Here is a 26,533-nt window from a genome sequence, read left to right on the forward strand (position 1 = left end):
GGAGGTATTTAGGATATTTATGGATTTTTAGCGCTTTTTCGTCGATTAATTGATGAAATTATGAATTTTCTCCGATTTTTAATGTAGTTTATGACGATTTTTAATGACTTTTCACGAATTTTATGGATTTTTACCAATTTTTAATGTAGTAATTGAGTATTTTTAATGATTTTTGAGGGTATTATATGGAGATATTTAGGATATTTATGGATTTTTAGCGCTTTTTCGTCGATTAATTGATGAAATTATGAATTTTCTCCGATTTTTAATGTAGTTTATGACGATTTTTAATGACTTTTCACGAATTTTATGGATTTTTACCAATTTTTAATGTAGTAATTGAGTATTTTTAATGATTTTTGAGGGTATTATATGGAGATATTTAGGATATTTATGGATTTTTAGCGCTTTTTCGTGGGTTAATTGATGAAATATATGAATTTTCAACAATTTTTAATGTAGTTAATGACGATTTTTAATGATTTTTAACAAAAAATCCCTCCGATTTCCGCCTATAGATAGTTTTCTAATTTATTTTAATAAAATGTATATCGCTTAAAAGCTATTATACCAGTCACCAGTATTTATACTAGTTATTTATAGATATTTTCTTGTTTTTTTTAGTTTTTTTTTCTATACAAGCATTACAAGCCGATGAAAAAATTAAGTTAATATGCTTGAAAGTTTAATAGAAAATTCCTCAAAAGTTTTTAAATAAACAAATATACATACCTATAATAATTATAATAACGTACCACAGATACGAATAACTAAAGCTGCGTATAATATACGAATATATTTAGTTGATAATAAGTAGAAATCATAGTTATTTTTGGGTCAAAAGATAGATATTCAACGTATATTATGTGTGTAATATACGTAAATTCTAACGTTTATTCAACGTATAAATTACGCATATATTAGTAGATAATATAAATTTAGGATATGATACGTTTATCATACTATAATACGTGTATATTTAAGTTTATATATACGAGTATATTTGGTGTAGTTAGCAACGTATAAATTACGTTTAAAATACGTATATAATATTAGTAAACAGTAGTATAAATTTGGGATATGATAAGTATATCATCATATACATGTATTTTAATATTAACTTCGTGTATTGATATGTAAAAATTATGTTTACATTTAGTATTGGTAGTACATTTATATTATGTAAGTTTTTAATATTACAATTTACATGGATTCAAATTCAAAATGAATGTGGACGTTCATATGGATCCAGAAAGGTGCTAAAAATACGAATATGCATCAACGTATTTTAAACCTATAATATATTCGTTTATTCTTAGTTCTTACACGTAAATCGATTTAAGTTCGACCAACTACTATACCCTACCCCAATAATATACGAATTATTCACGTATATTATACGAATATTAATTACGTACACAGACATTATCCTCATTTTAAACGTAGATTATACGTGCTGTGTTGAATGGGAGATGTTCATTTAGATACTAATTAAAAAAAATTGATAGTTTATTGTCACAAGTCACAATGTTTTTTCATAAACGTTTAAAGTCTAAATTTTAACAAAATCCGTCATAATCTCAAAATCTTTCAAATTATTTTTTTTTAAACTAAAAATTATTTAGGAGTCGTAAAATTATAATAATGTACAATGTACATTATGATTTATGATTACCTATCCAAATAAAGCAAAGGCGAAATTAAAAAATAAGATGAAAACTATATTAATGAAAACCTCATTTTTACCATTAAAAATACATTTTATATCCGATATTATGGGCCGCCAATCTTTACTATGCATCATAATACAACGTATATTATTTATTTTTACTTCGAAATAAATAACAATATGAAAAAAAAAGTATTAAAGGTTGAATATTAATATTTTGTGGTGTCAAAGGCATAGTCAGGTTGGCCGAGCGGTCTAAGGCGCCAGATTTAAGCTCTGGTTCCCAAACGGGAGCGTGGGTTCGAACCCCACACCTGACAAACCTTCTTTTTTGTGTTTTTTTTTTTATCAAACTCATTTTAATAAGATAAAAATGTATTGAAAATATCCCCCCTTTAAAAAAAAAATAGGAAGAAATCACTTCAGTAAATATACTATAATAATATAAACAGTAATGAATACCACCACAGTCCACACATTATACAGCAACACGAACACGATTAGATAAACAATATATAGTACTTTTTGTAAAACGAAGCAATCAATATATTGACCACTGCAAACGATGTCCATTGTGTACACACTGCCACACCGGTAGCTAGAGATACTCTCCAACGAACTGCAGCGCCTTTCTGTCGGTCTGTGTATTACATGCTACAAACGCGTATGATTGCGATTATATATTTACTAATAATAATCAGTTCATATTGCCATTCAATTGATTTTTTATGACTGTTCAACGACATATTTTTATGTTGCTGGTATTTATGTATTAAAACACTAATCAAGATTGTTTGATTTATAAGCCAATCGATGAACGTAGGTATATATAACATGTTTATACATTTTTTGTTTGTGATTAGTACGATATCTATATTGCCGTTTAAGTCATGTTTGATGATATTTTAACGTTAAACACTTTAAAAAAATTCAATTTCTTAGATTCTGAGCAGAGCGACGAATGTACTGAATTTTAAAATGTCGATTTTATGACTTGTGAGTCTGAATAAAGACACTTTTTAAATTTTTATAGCATAAAAAACGATCCAATTTTCAATTTTAAGGAAGTTTATTGTTAGCAAATTAAATTTAGGTGGGAGTTTTAGACGTCAAAATAAAAAAAGACAATAATTTAAAAACAAAAGTTACTAATTTCGATCAAAATAGTAGATTTTGCGTCACGTCTGTATGCATGTAAAATGTGTATTCAACTCTTGTATATTTTAAATATTAAATTTTAATTGTTAATGGTTTGTTAAACTTTTTAAAACTTGTTATTAATAATATCCAACCAATCTGTAGTGAATACTAAAACTTTTGTTGTTTATTCATTATTGAAAAATCTTAAAATCCATATGTATCTGCTAAAAATCGGACAGATTTATTAAATTCTACAATCCACGCTTCTTTCTTCTACTGTACATTAGATGTAAAATATACGTCTTTAAATATTTCATTATGAAATAGATTGAAAATTTCTGAGGTATTGACAAATTTTGTCAAAACTTACTAGGTACATACAACATACTTATTTATAACGATTGTGGAAGGATTTACATTGAATTGAAAAGAATTTCAATTAAACTTACATGACAATTTACGGGGAATTATTTATTAAACGGAGATTTCAAATATCTATAAATACCAAATAAACAATTTTTTCAAGTACAAATTCAAATACCTACTATGCAAAACCCTGTGATATTACGTCAGTTAACAGAAAAATGAAAATTGACAATTTGACAACATACAAAACAAAAAGTAAAAGTGACACACGCTGACGTAGTGACATCTGTGATCATGAATTTAGTAGTTATTTTTACATTTCTTCTATCGAGGAACATGTAAATACTAATGAATAAGTTTTCTAAAAAACTAACTTATGTATTTATTACAATATTACATTGTAATAAAAGACTGCGTACCTTGCGACAGTTGTGTAACTAAATTGCCTATATAACACGCCGCGGTTTATCTAACTAGTATTCTATAATATATTATAGTATTATACTATTATACTATACATACACTACTTGTGTACAGAGAAGAAAACTATTTTGAGTGAAAAAAAATAAAAAATATTTTCTCTTAATGAAAGAACTATTTCTTCCATAAAATATACTATTATTTTTGTGGATATATTATCGATTGTAGTACGTGTATCAATTATTAAAATATTTGTGATTTGTTTATTATACATTGAGATAATTAAAAAAAATATATGATGATGTTCTCTAATAGTCTAACATTATAGGTAAAATTTTGACTAATGACTACCTAGTTGAATTGTCGTTGGTATACATTATAAGATTTTTGTCCTGTAATCAGTAAAATAATTAGTTTGTTAATAAATTATAACTGTGACTAGATTTTATCCGAAGGTAGTACATGACAGTATGACACACCAAACACTTGCATAGGTAAGTCATTTTGTTTGATAGATTAGTATTCTATCTATACACTATCGTATATGACAAATTATCTAGAATGTGATATATTGAAAATTTGATAAGTCATTTATGTAGGTAAAAGTTGATTTATCAATCAAAATTATTGTTATTAGTATGTTAATTTCAACTATACTGTGCACTAAGTATATACTTTAATAAACTAGAAACAATCAGGAGTGTTATAATTTATTTATCATCATCAATAGTTTATTTATTCTGTATATTTCTGTATAGTACGATCAGTAAAGTGTATAATAGGCCATCGCTTATAATGTGAATCATGATTCCCAGTAGAAATTCAGTATACCTAATTAAGTTTATTGAGTTCTATTATTGAAAACAATGAAAACCCAATTAATGTTATTGTTATTACAGCAATAGCAACACTTCAGCGACTAAAAGTCCTATATCCATCAATGACATATATGAGATTAGCTTAGATGGCTTATATTTTTGTTAGCCTGATTGTAATAATTCATAACTATGATAATATTCATATTGAGTTAATAGGGGAGGACGAGCAGTTGTTAATAGAGAAAGCTGAAGCCATAACCGCCGGCTCCTCCTGTATTCACACTAATGCTTTTGACAAATAATTGAGTACAAAACTATACAATAAGAACTTGTAATTCTTTATAAATAATGATATCAAAACATTTAAAATATATAACAGAATTTATTTTAAATAAAATATTAAGAATATTTTATGATGAAAAAAAATAAAATTTATCAATATTCAAAATTGTATATGACTAATAAAATGTACTCAAACGCTTAACAAGTAACACCACTGCATATTCATATTAAAACAGAACAATCTTCAAATAACATTTAAAAAGTGAGCATTTTTTCAAAGAAATTATATTATTTTCAATTGAACCTATCCAATTTTCACAATTTCTATTCAATAATCACTTATTTAAATGATAATTTTTCTACCTTTCAGAATTTCTTTCATTTCTAAGACAAATGGTAATAAAATGTTAAAATATTAAATATATAAATACATAATATTATGTAATATGACAAAAAAATTGTCTTTAAAATAAAATAAGAAAAAAAACAAAAAATAAATATTTTCATATTTATTGGAAAAAAAAGCATACAATATATAATATATAATATATGTAATGTATATATATTCTTAAAAATATGTGATAGGTACAGATTAATACATTACACAATATTAATTTTTTTTGTTTGTTTTAATTTAAGTTTTCAATCTATATCAACTTAATATTATATTAGACTAACTAATAATAAAAAAAAAATTATTTAATAACCACAAAATCAGCTTATCATTTGGGTAACAAAGGACGAGCCAGGTCCTCATTTAACATGAGGTTACCTTACAAAGTGACACATTGGCCGACTATGAAGTGTACTGACTTATGTAAAAGTAAAAAAATCTAACTTATTATAAAACATACAAACAAAACTGTGTAAACGTACGTTTAAAATACACAAAATATCATAAAGAAGATAATATATTATATATAATATAAATATATATATATAAAAAAAAATAATAAACAATAAAAATATATTGAACAGACTTATCACAACGGTACTAAAATTATATTCTCACATAGTCAGTAAAAGTTTGTATTTATACCTTTTGTTTAATTTAATTAAAAAATGTTGGTACCGTCCTTATTTTCTTTTAAAGAGTTTAAAGCTTACTGGTTTGACTGATAATTTAAAAAATAAATTTAGTTTAATAAGAAAAACGTATATTTTAGTTCAATAACTTTTATATACGAATAAAGTTGATTTAATTATTGTTATTGTCATTGTATTATTATATTTAATAACAATAATGATATACATTATTTTTGAGTACATACATGCACAATTTTTAACATAATCAGAGATACTAGAACTTGCCAAGTTTTTATTTATAATAAGAAAAATTCTTAAATTAAAAAGGATCAATGTAATCAAGAGTACCAAACAAAATTTATCTGCAAAGTTTTTGTTGATTAAATTGAATATTATAATAATAAATATTAGACATATTTAATCTAATGTGTCAAATTAATAATTATCATCTTAAAGTTAATAAAAACTTAAGCTATATTATCATAAATATAATATTACAAAAAGGAATATTTTGAGGGTTGTTTTTGAAAATAATGAACATGCATTTTTGAATTTCAGACTTAAAAAGACAACGAATTGACAACATTTATTCTTGTTTTTTTTTTGTGCATGTGTATGTGCATATGTTACGTTCCACAGACAGTTTATTCCAAAGTCACTCTAGACATCATAATACCGCCTCGTTTACAAAGCCAGGCACTAAATAAAACAAAATTGTATAAATTTAAAGTTATTGTAAAATAATAACAATATTATAATATAGTTCCATACCCAACACCAGCTCCCAGCAGTATGGATAAAATATTGGTCAGGAACAAAGTGTACAAAACTTCTTTGGAAAAGAGACCATCTTTGCCAACCTTGGCATTGCGCATACTGTATGTCTTCTTCTTGGGATGAATGAATTTCCAGTTTCTATAAAAGGACAATAAACAGTTATTAAAATAAGATAATTTTAACCATAAATAAAAAGTACAATTCTTAAATGATAATTGGATGCAGAGTTATATTAAAAATAGTAGTGATCGAATACATCAATATATAATCTATCAAACTTATTTGGTAAAATATATAATTTACAAGACATAATGATTTACTTATATTTATTATATACAATAGTTTTCACAATGCCTGCAAGCTGGTAAGAAAATCACTTGTCTATTAAAATGGCTAATACTTTTAAAATATTAATTGATAATCTATCTATGTATCAATTGATACATAGAAACACAAATTAACCAATGTTTGTCTATTAATGTCTGTTATTAAAAATTAATAATCTTTAATTGTATTAATAATAACTAATAGTTAAAGCAAAAATTAAAAAAAAAAATCAATAAATGTGTAATTCATACATTGTAATTTTATTTTTAGATCTCACATTGAAACAACTGGTTATATAAACATATAATATTATAAATACTTAGATTACTTTGATCAAATTTAAAATTTTAGCATACAAAATAAATACTTAATATTTTAAACTATTTAGTTGTATTTATTATTTCTCTAACTAGTCTAACCTAGCAATGAGCAAAATAAAACTCCTACTTCTCCCACTTAAACAAAATATACATTGCCACAAATACACTTTAAATAATTACAAAAAATTATTAAAATGCTATATTTTTTAACCTATATTTAATATATATTTATTATATATAATTACTTGGGAGGTGCCTGGTCTGGTCGGCTACTCCAATCCCATATCCAATCAGTACTCTTATCCAAGTTGTACAATTCTCCACCCTGTTAAAGAAATTACAAAGATTATTATACATTTTATAACCAATTACAATATTTGATTAAAACTAAAACCATTTAGATTTTTTTCTTTAGTTATTGTTTTACGGTGCAGTTTATACAATATGTTCAAGTTAATCATTGATAGAGGTACCATTTAGGGTTAATATCTATAAACTTAAACAATTAATATCCATCTAAAAGAATGTAGATAACCTATTGACTTATGAAATAGATTTCAAATGATCATAAACTGAAAGTTATATTCTCAAACCACTTAAAACGTTATGTGTTTGTCATACATGGCAACTTATAAAAAAAAAATAGGTTTTTTTTATATCATCTGAATCAGCAGTAATTATAGATTATTTAATTAACACACATTATTTAAATCTAAAAGTAAATAATTTAGCATTACAAATAAACAAAACAATTTAAAATAATTATTTTTTTAACATGTTTTTTTCTTCCACTAAAATTTATAACAAGAGTGAATAATGCAGTTTTTTAACAGTTCTTATTATATTTAACTTTTAGTCACAGTGTATTTCCATATTATTATAACTACAATTCATATTTTATAAGCAAATTCGGAAAATTATTATTTCTTTTTGTACATACACAAAAAAGGACAGTTACTTAATATTAATAATTAGGACCGAATTAGGTAAACGACTACTTATAGGGAAAATAAGTTAATGTGATATTGATTTAATTTTTAAGTATTTTATAAGTTTTTTTGACAATACTTACTTTGTTTGAATAATTTATGTACACTCCCCTGAGATCGTCTTCCAATTCGTTGTTTGGACTGTTTGGTGGTGATTTTGGACTGAAAATAAGAACGAAACGATTGGTTAGAGTTAAAGGATAAATAATCTACTGAAATAAGTTTATACATATATTACGAGCTGCTATTATTACCTGCCCTTTATGGACGATTCTTTGGATAAGACTCTAGACGAAGAGTTGCTCTCTCTTTGAGCCTCTTTCAGCAATCTCAGGTATTCTTCGCCGGACGATATGAACGGCACTGGAGTGACACGGTCGGCGCTCTGGAAAGATATCGGTGATGCGCAGCTAGTGATATCAACCCAAGATTCTAAAAATATAACAAATTCATTAGTTACCTATAAATTATTTTTGGAATTCTTAATCATAATCGAGATCAAATTCATAATGTATACTATGATACAAGAGTCAATAGTAAAAACCTTTTAAAATTTCATACATTTAACAATAAGAAGTTTTGGTATATCCATTATCTCCACTAAATTCAGATAAAAATTAAACTCAATACAATAAAATCATTCATTACACGATTATCGAAAAATGAAATTCCTATATAATTTACCATGGATAAACGTTTGTTTTCTTATAACTTGGGTAAAAAGAACACATACAAACATAATATGTGACTTCCTTTTGCACCGTAGGATGCCAATAATTTTTCATAAAACTTTAAATGTATTTTAGAATTTTTGAATAATAAAATTATTTTAAAGTAAAAATTAGTATAGTAATTACTTCAAATCATGTAAACAGGGGTGAAAGAACCACCTTGTATGGCAATGTAATTTTATATAGATACGACATCGTAGGTATATCATTACCTGGTTTGATATTATGTCGTCATCTGTAAGAGCGTAAGACTATACACTGGTGTCGTGGTAAAACTGTGTAATGGGATATATTATATGAGTATCAGAGTATGTATATAAAATAATCTTAACGAAATATGTTTATCTTGTGTTTGGTGACCGACTGCCGTATATGGCCCGTCCCAGAGTAACACGATAACTCCAGTAGATTGGAAGAAATGCAAAATAATATATATATATAGTTATTGCAAACGCAACGCACCTACAACTACCATACCTACGTACAAGCGGCAACGACAGCGAATAAAAATATAACATTACATGCCCACATTAATATCCACCTTTATCGTATTTATTTTTTAATTGTGTTTATTATATTTATCTTATTGTTCGGTTGTTATTATTATAATTATTCTAAATTGGCTATTAGGTTATCGCGTAAAGAAAGGTAGTCGCGATAACCGATAAGCACCCTAAATTATTACAGTGGTTATTATTTTTGAAGAGTATCTTGTATATTATAACTTCAAAAAAAAAAATTTATCTTAGGAAATTGTATAACAGAATACTATTTTTAAGCTAACAATTTGGCTAAATAGTATTATAAAAAATACATTTGTTTTTCAAAACATACACACAATTTAATTTATAAAATCTTGTGAATATTGTCTTGCAGATCTATTGAATAGTAAATATATAATTTCAGTATCATAAAAATATTGTAATCATGCAAATTATATTACTCCAAGTTAGGTTGTGTGAAATTAAAAACGGTGATAATTACTTGAAATAAATTTATTTTGACGTCAAATGATTGTACGTCATAGTCTATAACATTTAAATCATTTAAATAAACATGTAGGCAAGGGCAACAATTTATTAACGAATAATAAAAAGGTATATTATAGAGCATTTTGATAAATATTCAGGGGGGGATAAAAAAAATCGTTTCAACTCTTTATTTAAAAATTATCCTATAACTAAATATGATAGCAGTACATACTATATATAATATAAAATATGTATAATACACATTAACGCAAAATAAAAAACCTACAAATAACAGACTCAGGAAAAAACAAAACAATTTTATACGAACTTGTCCTTGCCTCACAACAACAACAACAAAATGTTCACGACGAAAAAAAAATAGAAATCAATTGGAGCGTAAAAAATAAACAGCAAAACCAACACGTAATGACCTAACCATCGCATACAATCATAACAGCCAGCCACACATGTGACATATATAACATAATTTCATAATATATATACTTATAACTATATATCATATCGTGATGATCGTCATACCACATAACAAGTGTCATCGTCATTGTTGTAAGCGTATAATATGAGTATGACGAACAGGGCGGAACGACGGCTGTATCGAATTTAGCAAAATCCACAGGGCGTTAACGTCTCCTATCACGAGACAAACCGTCGTGATATGAAGAATAAGAACGTTCCGAGGCGCAAGTTACTTGTTACACGATATGTATTTACAATAGTTACACGCTGTATATATTAAACACGTAATATAATATACGGTTCTTAAACGGACCACTATTTGGCATCGTCGTCGACAACAAATATTGCGTTGCGCGCGTATATGCACGCAGCCAGAGGTCAACTGCCACGGTATATACCGGTATATGTATAATTTGTATATACCTGCTATATCAAGCGTGTATGTTGTAGTGACGGTTAATAACAACAACACCGAAAAACAGGCTGTTTACGACTTTATAAAAAAACTAGAAAGCAAAGGGGTGAGACTAGTAAAAATATTACGTTGTAGTACGATAGTTAATAAAAAAATAATAACTCTTAGGTTAGATAGTATTATTTTCTTGATTTGAGAAGTAGAATGAATTTTTACCAAACATTTTTTTATTATGTATAAAAATATACATTTATACTCAAAACATAAAAATATCAAAATACCGATTAATATATATATATATATATTTTGTTTAAAAAAATAACTAATAGCGATTCAGAAACAATAATCGTTATTTTCGTTTAAATATTCATTCTTGACAAAATTCAAACTTTAAATGCTTATAAAGAGTGACATTTCGATATTTTTTGCTGTAAATATAACTTTTGAGAAATCTTGAATTCAATTTTTGAGCTTTATTTAAACAGATAAATGAAAATAAAAAAAGACGAACATTTCATGTCTATACACCAAATAGTTTAAAAACTTCATTATATGGTGAAAATTTCAAGTCTGTAATGTAGTTGGTGATTAGTTTTTCAGGTCATTAAGAAAAATACTAAAAAGATTTAATTAACTGATTTTCAAAATATCAACATAATAGAGATTCTTCATAGAAATCACCATTCATACATGTTGAAGGTTGGATCATATTTTCTACTCCAAAATGTGACAACAGACAAAAATTAAAATACGTTCACACATTATTGTAAAAAAAGCACCATATTACCGTTGAGTTTGTAGACATTCGCCACGAAGATACGGTAAAATATTATATTAGAGTATTATAAATATAGTGATGATAGTGATGATACAAGTAAACACATAGTCTATTTATCGCGCGATCCTTGAACGTAACGATCTATACTTTCGTAATATTATGTATCGTAAAAACAAGATCGGGCCAGCAGCTGCACGTCCAATACATAAACAAAAACGAAAGATGTAATAATATTATGTGATCAGCAAACTTATTGTAGTAAACGTAATAATATAAAAATCGAAAACAACTGCAAAAGACTATACCAATATTGCCATATTGACTAGATTATTAAATTAATATACACAAAAACACATTTGCATATTATGAGGTTTCTTTTCGTGCCCCGTTCATTCGGTTAACATCGAAATCAAATTTATACATATTGGTTTTGTTATCAGACGATAGCACCGAAAATAAAGTGAGTACTTATACAATCTGCAATTGTACAATGTGTTCGGTTAAATAGTTTGCATAAACGTTAACCAATAGATTAGTCGAAGATTCGTTAACATTTTTCAAGTACTTTAGCAATTAATATATAATATACGATATTTTTAAACGCATATATCGTTGTTCAAAACAATACCAAATTATATAGTTTTAGATTTGGAAAAATATAGCACGAAATTTGCAGTTTTCAATTTTAATCCAACTCTGATGATAGATCGAATTTAACTATAATAGTTTAATATAGTTTACAAGACAACTTTGGCTATAGAAGTTTATACGAGCGTAGTATTCTAATTATGATATCGATTTAAGAATTTTCGTATACAACCGCGGTATTATATAACACTAAAATTAGATTTGGTCAACTTTACTATACGCAGGATACCCTGTATATTGCAGTAATTGTGGTAAATCTGTAGTATTACACTAAACAATAAAAAGTATACGCACATGCTATGATGATGTATATATATTTTTTTTTATCTGCAAAACAGACGCTTTGATGGTTTGTACATACAGTATAATATATTATGCATAATATTATATTAATATGAAAACCAGCAAACGACTGCCAACCGAATAATATATGACAGTATCCGGGCTCGCCTAACTTTTTAATCCGACACGCCTAATACTTTTTATCACCCTACCCACGCTTTCTGAAATTTTCGTTTATATAATATATATATATACTTATATACATTTTCTGTCTTGTCAAAATTCAATGATAATTAGTGATTATAATATAATATATTTGGATATCATGGATTTTTTAGGGGTTATACAATATTATTATTATTATTGTATATTTACTTTTAATACTAAATGAAGTTGAATTGTTCATATAATGGATAGAAGTATAGTTAATTATTTTTACTATACAACAGAAATTATTAAAATTATATTTATTAAAAATTATAATTACATTTTAGACGACAACTATATAGATACATTTAGTTCAAATTGAAAAATTCATATACATACTTAGTTAAAATGAAATTTTTTTTAACAGCAAAATTATAACTATATCTCATATTATTAAGTTATGTACAGTTAAATCTACTATTTACTAGTAATTAATTAAGAGTCAATTTAACTCTTCAATACAACTTTTAGGAGCGGCTGCGTAACTATCTAGGGTGCTAGAATCCATTGCCAAGTATACTCAACAAATCACGTGATACTTCCTTTTTAAACGTGTACATGCCTTTCAATTTCTCTTTAAATATATTAATTATGTTATTTTTTTATAAATAATTCATATGTTACATATTAATATATTATATAGTTTAGCATACACGTATATTATAATTTATAAATATATAACAACTAAAAAGTCATGAAATAAAACATAGATTTATCTATATGCACAGCACCCGCGCAAAAATTAATTTAAATTTGGAGCCCTGCCTATACTAACTAAAACTATTCAAATTTATCTAGTGTAATGATATACATAATAATTGTATATACAAAATAAAAGTATTACGATCGCGTACGCGACAAAATGTATAATCTCGCAAGCTTATTAGGTATTATATATATTATAATATTATTATGATCTGCAGAACACACCACATGCAGAATTGGTTCCTATATAGGCTAAGCGAAAGTATATTTTATCTATGAAAACAGCTACCGTAAACGTGCAAAATATAATTACACACACACAAATTTTGTTTTTTTGTTCGTCCGTTTGAAACTAACGCTACACTGTAGATTATAGCCACGTTGCCAATTCGATTTCGTTGCGTGCACACTTTTGCATTGCTTTATCATATAAATATAGTATTAAAGTCGTTCGATATTTATAATATAGCTATAGTAATGTACATTAGGCCTGTTGCCTATCTTATAGATAAAAAAATGCCACGAGAGCGACATACAGGGCGGGACAGGCAATGTGCCTACAGCTGAATACTTGCATATTATTATCGATGCAATCACGATGAATTTTTGTTATACTCCTGTACTATATATTATTACTATTATTACTATTTTTCAGCAGTATGTTTTGCTAAAATTAAAAATTGCTGGGGTTACTTCTTTAACACGAGTAATTTAAACAAGGTTATATAAATAATATAAAAAGTATTAAATTAATTATTGTACTTCCTATATTATAATATCAACCTTAGCTATGATATAATATTATATCGTAATATAATAATAAATAATGTAGGTAATAATATAGTCTTATCGTTGATTTGATATATTATTATTTTCACGTCGTTTTATAAAACACTATTTCATAAATGATAGTTTAGAATTATTATATACATAATATATATAAGAACTCATAAATTTTCTTCCATCACGTAATTATATAAAAAATAAACTACAACAGTAAAGTATTATAAGATGAAGTAAAACGATGTTTTTTCTTTTGTTTTTGCGAATATTTGAAAGAATAAAGAGCCTTTCTTTTCCGAACAATAATCGTCATAATACTATATATACACCGGCGGACAAAGTAGAAGAAAACGTGTGGTGCGCACACTCAGTCAAATCGCCCTGTATAATTGGCATCGGTAGTTAGAAACGTTTTTAGTCGCACACGTGCCAAACACATCGTTATTAAAAAACAATCGCACGGGTTCATATGAACCGAAATAAACGCTATTTCATGACGCGGATAATAAATAGTCATCTTATAGGTGTTCCGTCTAACTCCTTTCTGAAGGATGCGCTCTCTTAAACATAAATTTGCATCATTATAATGATATTTTATATTATTATATAGCATAATATCATCAGTTTCCCGAATTTTGAAATACACGCCTATGCTGAAGAATTATTTATTTTTCCAATCGAAAGTCTAATAGCGCGATATATTATATGCATATTTAATAAACACGCGTACTTGTAAAGCGCGAACAAATGAAAACACAATACACTGTGCATTGACCAATAATAATCGTTGAAAATTCAAGGTTTTAAAGAGAAAAAAACCACAATAGTTTGAAGACAACAACTGAACAACAGCAGCAACAACAACAACAACAACACAACAAGGTCTTCGACATAATGACAAGTAAAGCACACTAAGAGATACGAACGATAATTTTTTTAAGAAGCAACTGAAGCAAGCATAAAATACTATTTAAAAAATATATATAATACATATTATATACTTGATAACAGATGAAGAATTACTCACAGTGTAAATATTCAATTAGATTGAGACGCATTTTTATCAAAACATATTTATGCAATTATCGTATTGAATACTTATTACTTTATTAGTTACTGCTTTTGCATTGTATATTAAATGTTGAGTACTCGAAAGAAGTCGAACGATACATTTTAACCAACACTATAATAATTATTATTAATTTTATACCTCACTCTTATAATATGTAATATTTAAATATTATGTTCAATTTATAACAAACACGCTTTTCTTCTTTTTTTTTTAATTTATAGTATGATATTTAATATTGAATATAGAATTATTGTTATTTATATAAAAATAATACTATTAACAATATCTACACTCTATTAGTATCTCTAAAAGAATAAAAATATCTAAATTAAAATTGCAGTCGTACGCTTTTAAGCAACGATAAGTTATATTTTAAGTATACCGTATGAATTATACTATACAAATTAACACTAAACAGCTATGAATAATATTAATATTTATTATATTATGTAACAGTAAACAGTACATACAAAATACAACTAGATACCCGAAAACTTGTTTGGTTGCATTGTAAATAAATAAACGCATGTATTGTAAATCCCAACAGTATTATTCGCTATACTTATCTCGGAACTCAAATAAATAATATTTATTATGTAAATGGTTAATTATTACAAAGTGTGTCCTTGGGATATATTCATTAAGTATTCAATAAACACACAATGATAAATATTCAAATTCACCAAAAACCACCTGATGTCTCATTCCGCACGGTGAACATGATATCAATGAATTTCGTTATGCGAAGTTAAGTTATAAGTTTTATTATTCAAATAAATTAATATAAAAATTGAGTACCTATAAATAGATAATTTTTTTTTAACACTGTATTTTTAATTATAATTTTCAACCAAAACATTTATAAATCATGGGCGTTTCAAAAGTGTATTGCATAAATATTTATATCGTATTAATTACTATAATTTCCTAAATAAAAACATTTTATGATACAAAAAATTATTAATTTATTCTATATTAAGTATTTATTTTTAGAGTAATGGCTTATTTTTCTTATATTCACGTTTTTGTATATTTGTAAAATCGTAAAATTATGTTTCTTTTTACAATTAGTAAATTTAAAAAAACAATACCAGTCGCTGATGCGGTATTGTTTTTAACAATTCGGCACCAATGTAATATAATACAATATATATAATATATATATTGAGTGAGTATATATATATATATATATATATATACTCACATTCTCACAACTACAAATTATAAGCCATCAACACCGAAATGTACAAAACAATAGTATAATATTCGTATGTATAATTATTATACATATAGATATACATGAATATTTATTTGTTCACCTATAATACTAGAAACGCAAATCAATAATAATGGCCAAACTGCTCGAACGAATCTGCTATGAATATTTTGTAAATTATTATAATTTAACAATACAAATATAAGGAAATAATAACAAAAACATGACGACTGTGATGTTTGTTTTTGCAAATCGAAATTCATAACGAATTAGCTAACATTAAATTATAATCGGATGAAGTCCGCGGGGGATAAGTGTGTCGAGTTGATTCTGTCCCACCACATTTACATCACATTTTCATAATTAAAACGCTTCTATAGAATGGCAATGATGAATATATTATTATTATTATATTATGCGTTGTATTATGTTATTCGCGTAGAGGGTGCTTTCACCTGAAGAGCGATTATTGTGGCCTCGGCGCGCGGCGATGTCTACGTGACCGATCTCACAAGACAAACATTATGGTATTATGTATTTATTTATTGTATAATAATATCGTTGTGTGTGTGTGTTTGTACCAGGTCTTTAACGACAGAAATATAGTTTGATGGAAACATTGGAAACACATTAGTTAAATATTATAATTTATAATAAATCAGAGAAACTACGTGGATTAAGGCAAAATCTTGTTAATATATGCAAGGACTTATTGAATGTTAAAACTTAATACACGACAGAAACCTTCTTGCTCTGCAAAATTACGATAGCAAAAAAAAATATGCTAACACAGTATTGTGGTTACCAGAATACAGTTGTTCTTGGACAGTTTCTCGATACGGTAGCACTGCAGATAACATCAGTCCCCGAAAATCGCTCTAGGGGTGAAGTCACTGTGGAATAATTTTCCGACTTCTGACAAATGGACGGTATTTAATATTTTATTTTTGCAAGGTCGATCGAATACAGCGGTCAGGCGACTGCAGATGGTAGTATACTACTGAAATCCTTTACGATTAAAATCCCAGACTGTACATCGTACATATACTTACATTATTTATTCGGAACAAAGAATAGACCAAATGTTTACCAGAACAGTTCAAGAACACTGTATGTCTGTATATATGATACATTTTAGTCTTTAGACAACTGTGCCTTTTATCTATTGATGAACGAACAAAGCTCACATTATACCAACATTTTTGACTCGAAATATGCGTTTGGTAACTTTTTACTGTAGAGGCGTAGCACATTTTTTATATTGTGTAAAATATTAATATTTCATAATATATTGCTGTTTAGTGTTAAACATGTTATTCTTCAAATCGTTTATGGTGCATCTATTTAATATAAAATACATTTTTATTTTAATTGTAAAAACATTGTAGGTGAAACTGGTTTAGTAGGTGAGATGTACCTAAAAATTGTGACATTCTGTAGCAACGATGAATAATTTATTTAATACTTTACAAGATCAACTTTGTATGAAAAATATTAGAAAACGTTATAGTACTTATAATCTAGCACCTTTATAAAATATAAATAAATGTCTTAGTACAAGACAAAATATAATTGTAAACACTTTACTGCAGTTTAAGCATATAAATAAGCGATTAAAAACGGGTCAACAAGATATGAATAATCTATATTTCAGTTATTTACTTATTTTTGATTAAATATTTATGAATATTAAATTCATAAAGTATAAAAATATAAAAGTACAAGTACCTATTTAAATAATAACTACTAAAACGGATATATTTAAAACTGTCCACAGTTCTTATATACTTGATTACGTATAACAATTGAAATACAAAAAAAGATCTATAAATATAAAATAATTTTGAAACACGCAAATAAATCGGTGTTATCTTAAAAAATAGAAATTTAAATTAAGTATATAACAGCAAATCGATGTATTCTTCATAAATCTAGGCCAGTTATACAAATTTATGGTAATATGATATGAAACTGATAAAAACACTGAACATGATACATACCTACATAATTAATGATTATCATCTCTGTATAAAGTACCAATATCACAATGCTTTATATATTGAAATACACTTCGGCACTAAGAAATATTAATAAAGCATTTCCAGTGTCTTAAAGAAAATACCAAACTAGGTATATTAACAGGAAACTAGGTTGAAGTTATATAAAAGTCAATAGGTTAATGTTTTTTTATAAATTCTTCTGAAGCATAAATAATTGTAGAAACAAATAGGTAGTAATTTTATGATTGCCAAAGTACACAATATATTATAATAATATACGTTGTGTATTTATTATTGTGTCATTTTTTATTTATTTTAAAACAAGATTAATTTTTAAAACACTATGATTATTAGTTATTACACTCATAAATTAATAAAATAGTTTTTATCCTGTAAATACAGTGATTACAGTGATAGAGTATAAGATGCCATACAGTCCAATTCACGTTGTTAAACAATAATTAATTTGACGAGTTTAAGTCAAAATAATATTTACAATACATAACCATTTAAAAATAGTTAGGTTCTAGAAACATAAAAATAACTGTAGTATGATAATTTTAAGACTTTCATAAATTACAAATATAATTTCGTTTTAAACATCTATTTTTACTTATCTAATTATTTTCATCAGATTAAAAAAATTAAGCTTACTTAATTACTAAAATATGAGTGTAATGAGTTTTATTCTTTTAAGATAATATATAATAAATAATAATATAGACAATATTGAATATAGTACTAAATTAATAATATTACTGTGTTAGTTTTAAAAGTGTCTTAATTTTGTAGTTTTCTAAAATATTTATATGAAATCAAAATGTTTATCTGTGTAGGGGAATTAATTCAAGTGTTGATAACCTGATAAATATAAGTTCACCATGATAACTAATTTTCTTAAGATCCCACTAAACAAAGAAAATGTTCTCAACTTAATTTATAATTTTTAAATAAATACCAGTTCACATTATTATTCATTGTTGACAGAAAATATTTTTTTCATTTATAATTAGCATTATTAACTTGCGCGTGTCTTCGTTAGAAGTCTATTGACATCTAAGTTATAAACTTAAACTATTATACAAATATATGTCAATACGTTTTATTAAATTATTAAAACCATTTAACTTGCATATGTTTAATATAATATGGTGTATGTGAATTGATATTACTAAAAATTTAAAAATAAAAACTATTAAAAAAATTCACGTATTTCGTTGTTATTTAATTTAACATCTAATTACACATGACATGCATTTAAGTTTTTTTTTATGATACAATTTATATAAAACTATAACAACGTACCAACTGTGATATAATTAAATAATCATTATTCTTTATTATCATAATTATTATTCATAAGTCATGACATACACACGACTACATGCATTATTTTGATGATTTAAAAATATTGTTTTTATTTTATCATAATATTTAAACGTATACACCTAACATAACAATATGATGTATTTGTTTACTTGCAATTATTTTGAACAAGTATACGTCATTGCACAATAAATAATAATGTTTTGAGTGAATTCTCCCAAAATTAAAAAAAGATTTAAAAATAGATTTAAACATAATATAGCGCATGTATATTGTTTATTGTGAATAAAGCCAATAAAGGTACCTATATTTTGTAATATTATATTATTTATGTACACATTATTAAATAAATAAAGTACATCTACAGGAGCTTGGTATAAAAACAAGTAATACCTAATAACCGATGTACGTATTTGTTTTTGATTCGGTTAGATTAATGCCGATTTGTTTAGTGTCCATTACAGTAGTAAACAAACGTACCTAGGTATTTACTTTCTTAGTTTCTTACTGACGCTGTTCGTCAAAAAGTTGCAAATATATAGGTAATATTACATTATTTATATGCCCGTTTATATATCAATAATATTATCTTTGCGCATTATGCCCATCGTCATAAACATACGTTATTTACTTAAAAATAATATTGTAATTTCGAAATAATTGTGTGGCACTGTTGCGTTCGTATGCCATTCTTACGATAAGGCGATATCATGAAATAATAAGATAATACTATTATCTTAATTCGTGGGTGCGTTAGGTATACTATTATACTTATCGACTGAGCTATTTACACAGAATTAAGCAAAATATTAACTAAATATTAAATAAAATAAATTCATTACCATCTATAAAGCCAATTTCATGAAATATCAAAATTGTATATAAACAAGTGTTTACATTATGGAAAAATAAATTGGTACCTAGGTAAGCTAAAAGAAAACAATTGTTTTGAAAGATATTTATATAAAATTTTTGTTAAGAATTAAACATTATTAAAATATCATTAAGGTATATTGGTAAATCCTTTTTTTTTTCAAAATACACAATAAAAATACGAAAAAACAGTCACAAACAGATACATTAATATGCACATAAAAAAAACGAACGAAAATAATCAAAATAATATTGCACATTTAGTCATTTAGACTAGTTAAGCTAGTATGTCTTGAATCTCATTTATTTTGAATTCAGACTGGAGTATCGATATGAAAATGCATTAAATTCACAAACCCTCTCATCGGGTACCAAAACAAGAAGTTAAAACAAGAAATTATAATGCATATGTTTGAATTGACTGATTCGCGTTACACATAATCCACAAAATATACTAGTCGTAAATAATTAGAAACAAAGTCGCAAGTAGGTGACCACGTAGGTATATAATGTATTAATTACGATTGAAACAAAAAAGGGTTTAAAACAATGCTAAAATTTAATAAAATATAGTTTGTACATCATAAAATCAAACGATACATTATAATTTATATTAGCAATTAGAATAGATGTAGTTGGTGCTATTCATAAAATAAAAAATAAGTACGCGCAATAGAACAGTGCCTAATAATATTAAAACATTAAACGCACTACAATATAATAAAATCGAGTCGAAAAAAAATCCCGATAAGTATAAAGAATGTTTTTACTCGTGAATCGATAAAAGGTCGTATAGGTTGACGTATTAACATAATATTATCAAACACATTATATCAGACGCGGTTAGTCAGTTTTAATTTAAAAGGTGTCTAGGCGAGGTTGGCAGCGAAAAATGAAACGTAGTAATCAAGATGTGTACGCATACCTACTACTCTATATTATAATAGACATTCAAAACGAAATAAAAAAATTTAAAAAAACGAAATTAAAAATCTTGGCTATCACTTAATCCGTATTTATCCGAGTACATAATGCATTCATAGTTTAATTTTTATTTTTCGTCTACAGCACGTACCTGACTTTAAATCATTGTTTATTTAGTTTCGTAAACTCATTACATATGTATATAGGTAGTATTCAATGTGCGTCACATTATACGAGTAGTACAAAAATATATTTTTATAACAATATAATACATATATTATAAAACCACAACAACGTATTTACGTTTTTACGGACTTGACGTCTTCAACGTAGTACCTCCTACTATTACGATATGGGACATGGGGGGCTTTTAGATTTTTGTTGACAGGTGGTCGCAACGTTAACAATATCGTTAGTGAAATATGAAGTTTAAATGTTAAATAATATATTAATATACACAATGAATATATATTAAATACATATCATATAATATTTATATTCACCGAAAATATACATGATCGTCAGAATTTGACTAGCAATCTATAATAATAATAAAATATTATTAATATCATGTCATCTCGAGCGATTTTGTAATGAAAAATTTGGGACGACCTGTACACGCGTATATACACGCGCGCCAGCGCATATATATTTATCTCGTGTTTATTAAAAGTTGAGTTGTTAACCACCTGAACGATCGAACTTTTGTTCTTTTTGGAACGTGCGCAGCTCGCAGGCGATGCGGCAACGTCGGGTTAAGTCTTGACCGGTCTTGACGCATCTAAAAATTGACCTTGGCGTCGAACGCGTGCAAAGCATACGCCGCAAGTATATAAAATAATATATAATATATAAATAATGACAACGCCAACATGCGCACGTGTATAGAAGTGTAATAATAATAATAATAATAAAATTGAAAAGATATACTTTTTGTGCGCTCTCGTAACCGAGAAAGAAACTGTTATTACGAAATACGAAATAACGTATTAGTGCGTGTAAATCATATTAATTTCAATGTAGAAACGAACTTTTAGACGATCGAACATGATATTTTTATTTGAAAAAGTTCCGGGTAAACTCTATGACGATTTTCAACACAGTAAATTTTTTTAACATAATCGCGTGACACTTGAATGATTTGCGTGCAATACCATCTTTCATCGGTGTGTGGGTTGAAATAGTAGTAGGTGGGAGGGGGGTGTAATAGTTTAAGAATGTTTATACGTCGTCGGCGATCGTTCAAGTATGATGGATAGACTAGTGAGTACATCGTTAGTTTGTCACTCATTGGGTTTTGTTAGTTAAGAACACAAATGACAGAATACTACACTTCTATATACGCCGTTTTACCATCACACCAAATATTGATGATTTATTAAATGACATAATATTATATAATTATTACTATTTACTATTATATGTAGATATATAATTAATATAAGTACAATAGAAGCCTTATATTTATAAAATATCCTAGTTAATTATAAATAATTCTGTAAATAATACTATTGATATTTGACACAGCTATACAATTTGTGATAAAATGGTGGAAAAGTTGGATAACGAATGTTAGTATTTTTGTTTTTATGTCATTATATTAGGAGTTAGGACACAAGAACTTACATATTATGAATTTCTTTTAATTTTCTCAACTAGGAAACTATAAAAGTATTAAACTGAAAAAAAATAACAAAAATCAATAATTGGAAATGTATACATTGATTTAAAAACACCAAACATAAATATATTTAAAATTCTTAATTAATAGAGCTATTTAAATTACATTAAAATGTAATAAATACTTTTAAAGATATCTTCTTAATTTTTATTCACAAACATTAATATAAAACAATTATGTTTGATTTAAAATATGATCAACATATGTTATACTGTTATAGTATTTGTATTAGTATAATAAACTTAATAACTATTTTAAATAAAAAAGAGTCTGGCATTTTTCAATTTCAATTTTTTATTTGTAGCAATTGTTTATTATGTATGCAAAGGGAGAATCAAATTATAATTTTCATCAAGTTATTTACTTCTACAATTAATGAGAACAATAACATATTTAAAGATGTCTTTTAATCATATCCAATTTATTCTTTTACTTTATAAAAGAAAAAGTACAATAAACAACTATATCAATTATTTGTATTACCTTCCTACCTACCTACTTACACAAAAACATATTATGTGGTAAAATCTTTCATATATTCAATTGAATAATCCTAAAAATATATAAAAACAAGACATAATTTACATAGATATTCAATGAATGAATACTTTAGGTACCCATTATATTTTAAAACAATGCACCTACTATAAACAATAATGCATGTTATAATATTATTATTGAGTGATTTCCAATTTTTATTATTTATTTATTATACCTTTTTGATAAGCATAATTTTTTCCTTATACAGTTTACTTCAAGATTAGATAATAAATGTTAATGTTACATAACTGTGGTTGATGTATTTTCATTTATTTACAATCTCACCTCTGAATATTTTTTCCTAATAAATTGAAATTTTTCTTAATTGTTTAACCGTGTTTAACCATAGTTAAGCCTAAAACATTTAAATTTTAAATTTATACTGAAATATTTAGAGAATTATCAATAACAAATCTTTCTTATAGTAAGTATTAAATGTAATCATACCAATAGAAAAAAGTTAATGATAAAATATATTTTAACTAAACAGCATTTATAATTGTACCAACTTCTTATCTAACAAAAGTGCAAAATGGCAAATTCTTTAATATGCAATATTTATCAAATGGTTGTATAGTACCTACTTAACGACTTACTATATTTTCCAATACATTATTAAATAAATAAAAACTTAGAGAATTTTGCTCATGATAGCTGATGGTAATAATAAGAATTCTGGGGAGAATAAATTGATGATACAAGTACTAAAAATAGAGACAAGAGATAAATTATTAAAAAATATAGTTGAAATATAACTAAAATTATGAGTTGAAAACTATAAAAAAATAGAATAGTTATAAATTTTTACCCTAAAACTATTTAAATCAACCTGAGCAATTTAATTTTTTAATTTTTTTTGTTTTTCACTATTTATTTATTGATTATTATATTACTCGCAAATACTTTAACAGTTACTAAATATTTATTATTTACAAACATACTGTAGAAAAAAAATGGAATTAGTCTAACATACCTAATAGTAGGTATAGTATTATTACTAGATCATTAAATATTGAATCTTAAATAACTAGACAATAGCTAATCAAAACATTTAAAACTTTTATATTTCTAAAATATAAGAGTAGTTTAATATATATGTACATTTTTACAATAATTAATAGGTAAATAAACTATTATAAGACAATAATTTAAATATTATAAGTTCTTTCGGCATATTTTATTAAAATGTATTATAATATTAATATAGTAATCAAATTACTAAACATCAGCTTAGAACAGCTGTCATCTCATTGATGTGTTTTCTCACAGTCGATTCTAACTCTAAGGACTAATATGTTTCACTACAAAAGGTAACATATCACATACCAATGCATTTATAGAACGTACCCTACCATAAAAAATTGTTCCTAAACTAAACTTTGACAAATGCCAGTCACTTGCACCGTTTAACCGTGCAAAGTAAATACCTACTAATTATTATATTCTATATTTTACGATGCATTGTGTTTAAGAGTTCAAAACTATTCATAAACTGGTTTAATCAACAGGATTCAAAGAGAAGATTCAAAGGTCTATTAGAACGGTACTATCAAACATATGTGAACTACCCATTGCTGATATCAAGAATCAGAGTAAAATGTTCTCTCAAAGTAAAAGAAATAATTATATAAACTATTTGATTTTACATAGGTATTGTTATTAAGCTATTAAAAAGATATTAAATGTCAACTATTCAGACATCGGTCAATACCTACTACTATAGAGAAAATGTCCAACCTATATCATACAGCACCCAGCATAATCACAATTTTGTTTAACACAGTCTAAATAGTAGAATTCCGGGTTACAGTACCGTCAAAATATTAATTATCAGATTTAGAGTTTCCGTGTTTTTTTCAATGTGTTAGGTATAATATTATAAACTTAATCATTACTGTACTCTCCGCCATAGGCAATGTTATCGTAAACAAATAGTTGATAGACAAATATAAATAACGGCATTATATTTACCGCCAAGCGATTCCTCGGGCAAAGACTTTGGCGTGGTGGACATAATGACGATGGAAAATAATCTTTTTGTTGTACGCCGAACGGGAAACGGCGCAAGTACGCGACGGACTGTTCGCGCGGGGTCGACGATTTTTCAGCCGATGGTTTTGTGCAGCAGCAACGGAGACGGACGGTCGGGAAAAATGTGAAAAACGTAAGGCAGAAAGAAAGTGAAAGTGACGAATGACGATCGATCGTTCGTGTCGGTTTTACGTGGCCAACAAGGCAACAAACGAAAACAAACACCGAAAACTTGAACGGACGCGCGATATCAGTAACGGCAAAATAACAGCGTACGGCAGAGAACGGCGGACAAACGCGGAATGAACAGACGGATAACTCGGATAAGCGAGAACGACGACGCCAACACAGCAACACGGCGTAGGCACGCACGCGCAGCCGCCACAAAGAAACATCGTCGTCGCGTGCCTGCCGGTGTGCGCGCGTCCGTTGTGTTATTGTTATGATTCCCTCCCACTCACCCGCCACCCGACGGTCAACAAACTCGCCGACGTAATATTTGGGCGCGCGTCACGATCCGTTTTTCTCATATCGGTGGACGACGAGCCAGTCGAGCGTTGAGCATAGTCCGATGTTTCGGGCTACTTCTTAGGTACTTAGGTAACACTGTATCGAGGAAACATTTTGAATTTTTGTATAATATTAAAAGATACGTAAAGTAAATCATTAAGACCCACGAAAAATTAAAAATGTTATTGATTTATTGTATATACTAATATTTAGACCGCAACTGCGCAAC

At 26.6% G+C, this 26,533-nt stretch overlaps 1 protein-coding gene and 1 non-coding gene across 2 annotated transcripts; one reads left to right on the plus strand and one right to left on the minus strand.

The window, feature by feature from the left end:
- Positions 1-1,905: 1,905 nt before the first annotated feature.
- Positions 1,906-1,989, plus strand: Trnal-uaa (transfer RNA leucine (anticodon UAA)). Its single transcript has one exon. It is a non-coding gene; the product is annotated as a tRNA-Leu (tRNA).
- Positions 1,990-5,189: 3,200 nt separating this feature from the next.
- LOC132929975 (BCL2/adenovirus E1B 19 kDa protein-interacting protein 3) lies at positions 5,190-26,120 on the minus strand. Its single transcript, XM_060995632.1, has 6 exons — positions 25,735-26,120; positions 8,389-8,566; positions 8,218-8,296; positions 7,391-7,470; positions 6,493-6,636; positions 5,190-6,420 (listed from the first exon to the last, which is right to left on the minus strand). Exons 1-6 carry the CDS (start codon positions 25,775-25,777, stop codon positions 6,366-6,368), a joined length of 579 nt encoding a protein of 192 aa, XP_060851615.1. The 5' UTR covers positions 25,778-26,120; the 3' UTR covers positions 5,190-6,365.
- Positions 26,121-26,533: the final 413 nt, after the last annotated feature.

Source organism: Rhopalosiphum padi, chromosome 4 (assembly GCF_020882245.1).
Source record: "Rhopalosiphum padi isolate XX-2018 chromosome 4, ASM2088224v1, whole genome shotgun sequence".
Lineage (NCBI taxonomy): Eukaryota > Metazoa > Arthropoda > Insecta > Hemiptera > Aphididae > Rhopalosiphum > Rhopalosiphum padi.